The sequence below is a fragment of the Haliotis rubra genome, unplaced genomic scaffold, assembly GCF_003918875.1.
Source record: "Haliotis rubra isolate DU_JTF1 unplaced genomic scaffold, ASM391887v1 Scf2060, whole genome shotgun sequence".
Taxonomy (NCBI): domain Eukaryota; kingdom Metazoa; phylum Mollusca; class Gastropoda; order Lepetellida; family Haliotidae; genus Haliotis; species Haliotis rubra.
The window spans coordinates 61,698-69,835 of record NW_025766071.1 but is presented as its reverse complement, the minus strand read 5'-3'; the positions used below and the strand labels follow the sequence as shown (position 1 = coordinate 69,835).

Below are 8,138 nucleotides of genomic sequence, written 5' to 3'. Positions count from 1 at the left end.
CTCACGCTGACGAAAATAAACTTGTGATTTCATAGCAATTAAGGCATTTCAGTAGTTTGTATTAGTATCCATTACACTGTTACACTCTGACTGTTGCAAATGAATAGTGAATCGAGAGCAGGTGTATATACTGGAAATACACGTAACACCTCGATCTAGGTCACCTATGAAGTTTTAAAATTCATGCATACTACAGAACAACCAAATGTTACCGAAAGCTCATTACTCTTTGGGCATTGCAAAGCCGGCGGGTGTGTGGTGCAGAACAAATTTACTACTGCTTTTTCTTCAGCTAAACCAGGGTTATCCCCTTAGACCACAGGTTCATCTTTTACAATGACTTTTACCTGTACTGCACTGTATTTTAATTTTGCGTAGCGTTATTGCACATCTCCAATAAGCCAAAGATAAGCTTAGACAAATTATTTGCTACTTGAGTATCGTCCAGTTGGTGTTTTAACCCGCTGACGTGTCAACTTAAATTTGCCAGTTTTTGTCATTGTCAATTACATCTGTCGTTCAAATTCACATCGTCTCCCATATTTGCACGAGGACCACGTTTTGCAGTTATAGTGCGTGTCAGTATCCATTACACTGTATGTCTGATGCTACCGCAATTGAACTTGTGAATCTAGAGCATGCAAATATACTGGGAATACACATAACACGTGGAATCAAGTCACTTGATTTTCAGGGCTGCCACTAACCACGAAACGGTGATACTATTAACATGTAACTAAGAATACAAAATGATCAACAAACCATATACATATACACTGACAATTTTCATAGCCCACAGTAGAGAACCAATCAAAATTAGCAACTGTGGTGAGGGAAATAGAATATTATTTAAGTAATGGAGGGATTACGTGCCCTCCGAGAATTAAGCTCACTGCCTTCCTTTTAATATTTTATGTGTTATTAGATTTTCCATTACTTAAGATTAATTGATAGAATCTCAGTTAAACATGAACTTATAGGTAAGTCTTGTTTAACTTTTAAATTATAACTTTTGAACAGAGGCTTTGTTTCACTGAAATGCAAGTAATGGGAGTATTTCAGCAAAATGTATATCAAGTGTTACTTAGTATTGATGTTCGGTGAGTACTTTCCCATTATTTCATAAATAATAACAATAAAACTATTGTAATACATAAAAGATTTATTTTACTACATTAATGAAATAAATCATTATTAGACATAGATAATTGAACCTTTATATATGGAATATACATGAAATAGTAAGAGTTATAAGTTAATAATAAGTTGTACAAGGAGGAAATAGCGTGGAAAGTATTTGAATTTTATTAAGAAAACCAAAATTAAAATAAAGTAAAAAATGAATAATTTTACTATATCATATACAGTGTACATATAATCTTCATTCAACTACATTTCAGATTAGGAATAATAAGTGCTGATAATCATGCTATTTTTCCTCTTAAGACAATGTTTTATTAACTTTTATGTTGATGCGTTAAGACTGAAGATATAATGTCTAATAATGTAGATGCTAACACTGTTAGCAAAACATGTTATTACTGAGGAATAATGACAATTATTATGGACATACAATTTATTTTATTTTGTTGAGGCAAGTGATACATGTGTAACAAATTGAGAGAATATATACAGAAGTTGTTGTTACAGTAGATAGGGAATGAGTTGTTTGTACAATAGATGAAGTTGATGTCCAAGGTTTGCATGAGACAATAGGTAAATTCATAGGAAGTCAATAGGGTGACATACAAGGATTGAACCAGACCAACAATAAACCATTAACAACAACGTCAACTCAATAAAAACTGTTTTGACAAGAAATAGCCTCCTTTAATATAAATGTTTCATACATAGGATTAATTAGCCATGCATTTTAAGCACATCATTAAATGGGATAAAACTAAAAGCATAGTGGAGGACCAGTTAGACTACAAAATTTGTATATTTTGGAAGTAGAACACATCAAGGAGATAGGACTTGCCCTCTAACAAAGATGAAGGATATTATATTTTGAATGTTTACCATCACTTGATAACAGTACTTAATAATATTTTTTATGTACAATATCTGTTTTATTTAACTATGGCATCAATACCATCCATTGTATAAACACCTATTCATTGTATAAATTTTCACTTGGTTTTATCAGTTGTATAAGCTCTAATTTAGTCCTTGTATGTCACCCTACTGGCTTCGAATCAATTTACTCAATTTCTAATACAAATGTTGTACATTAATCTCATTTGATGCATAAACAACTCATTTCATCTACTTTAACAACACTGATGCATATATTGTTGTTAATTTGTTACTCATGTATCAATTGGCTTGATGATGACATTAGAACCTATGTTGAAACCTTGCGTTCACAGAATAAGAGAAGCTGTATATCCATAATAATTGTCATTATTTTTCATCAACTTATGATTGAAAATGCGTTCAAAGGGATCGTATTACCCTTGAAAATTATAATAATAATTATTTGTATTTTTAGAAGGAAATATTTGTGTATATACAAGGTATGTACATGAGATAGTAATAGTTATAAGGTAATAATAATATTGACAAAAAGGATATAGAGTTAAAGTATTTGAACTTTAAAATGGAACATAATATTCAAAGAGACAATAAAAAGGACATATTACATTAAACAAAGTATGTTGAGAAGAGAATGCAAACTGTAATTATATTATTTACCTTTTATACATGGAATGTATATGAGATACTAATAATATTAAGAAATACACAAAGGTAGTAAAGTTAAAGTATTTGAACTTTAAAATGAAACAATGTTAGGAGAAACAATAGAAATGGATATTACTTTAGACAAACTATGTTGAGGTCAGAGTGCAGGCTGTAAATATATTATTTAACCTTTTGAGACGGAATGTACTTAATATAATAATAGCTATAATATAATAATAATATTTTACAAGAAGGAAATAAAGTACAACACCACTGTCAAAATAAAATCAAAATAAACCATGGTTTAAAAGGAATGTCAAGAAAGAAATACATATGTGTCAAAAGTTAAAACATTGTTATTTCAAAAAGTAAAACTAATTTTAATATGGCTGAATGTCATTGATGCTTAAAGGTATATAGGAATGTTTTAATAAACATACAGACAATTATGGAAATATACTATCCTACTTGATTATATACATTGTTTTTGTCAGGGTAGAGATTGCAATCTGGTAGAATTGAAAATTCTATTAGTAGAGATTGCGATCGGACCTTCTACCAGTAGAGATAGCAGTTGGAGTCAAGTCAGCTCAGAAATTTTGAATGGTTTTAAAACTTAAAGATATACATTTAGTTAAATTATTAGAGAGAGAAGTATTATAAGCCAATTACTGGTTGGAGGGTGAGATTAGAGATATGGATTTGACAAATTCAGTATTGTGGCATATAGATTTTTGTTTATGGTTGATACCTTTCATTGAAATGCGCACACATAAGTGGTAATAAATAAGAAATAAGGTCATATTTATAACAGACCTAAATGTTGTTATTGGTATTTATTGATGGACATAGCGAAAATTAGTGATAAGAGTAATGTGTGAAATTTTGTAATATGAACATAAAAATTGTTATTTTTGTTTATTATAGTTATATTATAAATGATAATCATAAATGAAAGCAATGTATTTATGTTTCCTTTTCATTTTGTTTTGTCAACATGAAGTTGGATAAACAGTGTGCATTTTCAATGGGAGATATCATTCTATAATATATGAAAATTATCTTTCTGTATTTTCTGGTTTAATGAGGAAATAATTGAGCAAGTTGGGTCTATATTGCTTTTAGCAATATTTCATCAATATAATGGTGGTTGACACCAAAGTTTGGTTCACATACTGTACCAATGTGGTGAATTGAGTGATTATTCACTGCTGGATTCGTTTTCTGAAAAAGAATATATGAAATTGTGAATTAGGTTTTACTGACTAGAAGTTAGAAGATATTGTGAAATTTTAGGATTTAAACTAAAGTGTTTGAAATGTGTTAAAATGGTATATGTTTGTTATGTAGAGATAATGTATATAAGTTTTAGATATATATATATACTGTAATTATTAAATACAAACCTTGAGGGTTTTGTACTTGGAGTTCTTTAGTAGCTGCTGTCTTCTGTTCTTCAGTAACTGGGGTCCTGGATGGAAATAATATATTATGAATTAGTTTGGAGTAGTTTTGTAAATATGTAATTTGGTATAATAAATTATATTTAATTGAAAATGGTAATCAACGGTTATATATACTGGTTAATATGGTATATACATTTGGCAATATTTTGTGTGTATAAATATGACTATGATTAATTTATATTATATCTCCAGAGTCTTCGATAGAAACTGTATAACTGTATAGTGAACCATGTTAAACTTAGAGCAACACAAATGATGGTAATGGAGATTTTTCTGTGAGTACAGTATGTATGAAAATATTGCATTATTGTAAGTAGAAGTAATGAACACTATTAGACCTCATATACCAAACATTTAGTACATTGAAATGAATTGTTATGATGTATACAATACAGTTTAATAATATGTGGATGTATACATGTACTTACATTGAAATGATGATTTTATCCTCCATGGTAATATGGAACTCTTCAGTGGTTAGTATGTTGTCAGGGAAAGCCTTGTTTAGGACTTCTATGTCACAGTGGTACATTTCATTTTGAAATAAGACCATATGTTCGTGTCTGTAATGGAAAGATGTTGTTATTATCATAATGTATATGTTAATTGATGGTTTGACATGGTTTTGTGTTTATATCATTTACAACAGGTTATTTAAACAATATAGAGAAGATGTTCCTTGGATGTTGACTTTTAAGTGGCATTTTGGGGGCAAATATTGTGGGAAATGGTATATGTAAATTATTTTTGAATTGAAAATAAGCTCAAAACATGGTATTAAACGTTGCAATACATGCAATTGAAGTCAACAAAATAATAAATAATGACAATTAAAATGGATAAAATCACATGTCATAAGGTTTGCGCTTAAATTTTTGCATTTAAGTGCACATAAAAAAAGTGATTGTTAAAGAAAACAATAAATACGCATTTCAACATCTGAAGATAGCACAGAGGTCTAGTTTTTAATTTGATCCTCTCATGTTTAAAGTCTACCCAGCTAACACAGAAACGTTTCGAAAACTATTAGAAAATGATTATGTAGAGTTTAAAACATTCAAGTAAAGGTTTTATAACCTCTATGGTTCTATTAAAATGATATGACCTTTCCAACTCATGCATTAGTTCTTTTGTCCTCTTTGAAAAGGCATAAAAGTACATTCTCAATATGAAATATATAAAAGAATCCTCTGAAAAATTCAACTTTTTAAATTTTTACACCTTAATCGAATTTAATATACATTTATTTGACTGTTTTAACCTATGCATTACTAGTACCTTGTGTTACCTTGAAAATATTTATATTAAGTACATTTATATGTCAAAGCAAAATGTAAAGAAATATTATCTGAAAATGTATTATTTTAACTCTTTATCCAAAAATAGGACTAAACATAAAGTATGTGGATTTTTCTAGATTATTTATTAGTAGTATTTTGAGTTGTGTATGAAAATATATATAAAATATTTATTTGTGTTTCAATATGGATGATAAACATATACTCTGAAAATTTGAAACTGTCACTTTCGTAACCTAAGACAGGTCTTGTATATTACTATTTGACTTATGTAACCCATTTATTAGGAGTATGATGTATTTATTTATGAAAACATATATATATATATATATGTATATTTGTGTCTGCATGGGAGATTTTAAAAAGTATTCATTGAATATTGAAAGTTTTTAACTTTTTACCCCTAAAAATGGGACATTTCATTATATTTCAAGGGAGGAATATTTGGTACACATTAATGATAAATTATACATGTTTAAAACATTGAAATGATTTTTTACACTTATTTTATTGAGGTTTAGTTACATTTTGTTTGGACAAGAGAGCTATTTATAGATGGATGTTAGTTTTAAACCTTGTATGTTATCATGAAATATATGACATGATATAGCTAAATGTATACACTGTTGATGTTATAAGTAGACTGTTGATGTTATAATATGCTATTTGGTGTCAATGTAAGCAAGGTTGTCTGAAGGTATATTTACATGATCAATTCATGCAGTTTGTTATTAGTTATTAATAGTGAAAACAGTTGTTTCTTTATAAATAAAGCATGAGTAATGGTCAAGATGACGAAGAGTTTGTAATTTTGAATATGCATATACATGATTATTTATGATTTACTTACCCTTCGAAATCAGCTGCATCAATTTGTCCTTGAACATGGGATACCTCTTGTGGGATTATCTGTTGAAGAATTTGTATAATTAAATATCAATGCATCAATAATTTTATAATGCGTTGTTAGTAATAGTGATGTTTGTAGTTTATTTTAGTTTGTATGTATAAATGCAGGTTATAGGTAATCTTTAGCAAAGTATGCTTGTTATAAGAGACTAGTGTAATTGAGTGTTCAGGGTTGCTGTCTTGGGTGATATGTCATGATTGCATAGGCTGTTGTTTGTGTTGTTTATCATGGGAATTTTTATTTAAATTTATATATATATATACAGATTTTGCCATGAGGTTAAAATATTGCTGCAAATGGTGTACATTGAATGGAGTCAATATTCTTGGGTGCATATTGTTAATTAGATGTAGTGAATGGTATTAAGAATATTTACCTCCATTGTTGTGTTCGACGTAGAATTCAGTTCCTTATTTGTATTGTATATGTTCACCCTTAAGTTGGTGAACTTTACTTGTCTAAATTGGGGACATCAAGGAGGCTTTGTTCTCCCCACAGTTTAACTGTGATCCGTTCCTCGTCCTGTGTCAAATGGATGACTCTTTTTCCTAACTCCAGTAGTAGATCTGGGATAGGACTGTGCAGAGGGAATATTTTAGATAGTATATGTGTATTAAATTAATTACATTCTTTACATTGAAAGATTGAACATTAAAGTAAATGTTGATGTAGTTCTTGAAATATATAAGATATGATTTGAATAGGGATTTTGGTAGTAACATAATCAAAAATAATGTGTTGGTTAAACACTAACCTGGATAACTTTCCCGATGATCGATAAACGTGTGTTTACTGGAGCACTTAGGGCTTCTGTGATGGTCATTATTGGTGGGTTGTAATATGATTCAATAACTTCTCCATCGAAGTCAAATGGCGTTGTTGACAGGATCTGAAATGTAATGATATATTTTATAGCTGTTACTAAGAATAGACAACACAATCAATACATATGTGCATATTTAAGTGAATACTATGGAGTTTAATATTTTTGCTCATTTAAGTGATAGGGAAAAAATTGTTTTCAACCTGCAATAAATATTTGTCAAGGAAATAAGTTGTGATAGGTTTTGTCAGTTATTGAATGTCTTATGGTAAGGTAAGAGTTTATATTTTTAAAAATGTTATTGATGTTATGTGTAAATAATAATATTGATATATAAGAAACAAGCAAAGTAAGTTAAATGGTGTATATACTATATTTGTAATACTTTTTTAAAAATTGCAGAGTTTCACCAATGTGACAGTTGGTGATATATGTAATGGATATTTTGTATGCAGATTTTATGATATTCATTTGGGATAATACTTACTTTTGTGTTTGTTCCAAAACGCATGGTACCATCCACTGTGAAGTTAACACTCGTAGCCATGCTGAACCCATTCCTCAGAGTGGGGTAGTTGCTTGGCATTCTAACAGTCGTAATCTTGTTTGGCTGCGTGCTCAGAATCACATATGATTCCTTGAATTCCCCAGATCTTGATGTGAGTGTTGCCGCGTCAGTAAAATTGTAGAATTTTACATTCTGGTTGGTCTGAAATAATATTAGAAAATGTAATTTTGATACATTATAAAAGTTTAAGGGACATATGCAAAGCAAAATAGAACTTTGCAGATTCTGATACATTTCGGTATGATTTTACAGAAACAAATCATCAAAGATACAAGTTTTATTTTTAAAACTGGAAAATAACATGATGAAAAAAAAATAACAGGAAATTGGACTTAAACAATTCATTAATTTCACCTTAGAGTTGGGGTGAAAAGTGGTTTCAACAGTT

At 29.3% G+C, this 8,138-nt stretch overlaps 1 protein-coding gene and 1 long non-coding RNA gene across 2 annotated transcripts; both read right to left on the bottom strand.

Annotated features, from left to right (window-relative positions):
• Positions 1–1,278: 1,278 nt before the first annotated feature.
• Positions 1,279–6,358, bottom strand: LOC124276146. Its single transcript, XR_006898422.1, has 4 exons — positions 6,300–6,358; positions 4,580–4,714; positions 4,092–4,156; positions 1,279–3,909 (listed from the first exon to the last, which is right to left on the bottom strand). It is a non-coding gene; the product is annotated as an uncharacterized LOC124276146 (long non-coding RNA).
• A 500-nt stretch (positions 6,359–6,858) lies between these two features.
• Positions 6,859–7,885, bottom strand: LOC124276147. Its single transcript, XM_046711817.1, has 3 exons — positions 7,670–7,885; positions 7,114–7,248; positions 6,859–6,936 (listed from the first exon to the last, which is right to left on the bottom strand). Exons 1-3 carry the CDS (start codon positions 7,766–7,768, stop codon positions 6,859–6,861), a joined length of 312 nt encoding a protein of 103 aa, XP_046567773.1. The 5' UTR covers positions 7,769–7,885.
• Between the last annotated feature and the right edge of the window lie 253 nt (positions 7,886–8,138).

Excerpts from the sequence above, each read along its gene's own strand:
- LOC124276147 (XM_046711817.1), bottom strand. The coding sequence starts at position 7,768 with ATGCCAAGCAACTACCCCACTCTGAGGAATGGGTTCAGCATGGCTACG. Across the intron at positions 7,249-7,669 it reads GTTTTGGAACAAACACAAAA|ATCCTGTCAACAACGCCATT; the intron begins GTAAGTATTATC and ends ATTACATTTCAG. Across the intron at positions 6,937-7,113 it reads TCATCGGGAAAGTTATCCAG|TCCTATCCCAGATCTACTAC; the intron begins GTTAGTGTTTAA and ends CCCTCTGCACAG.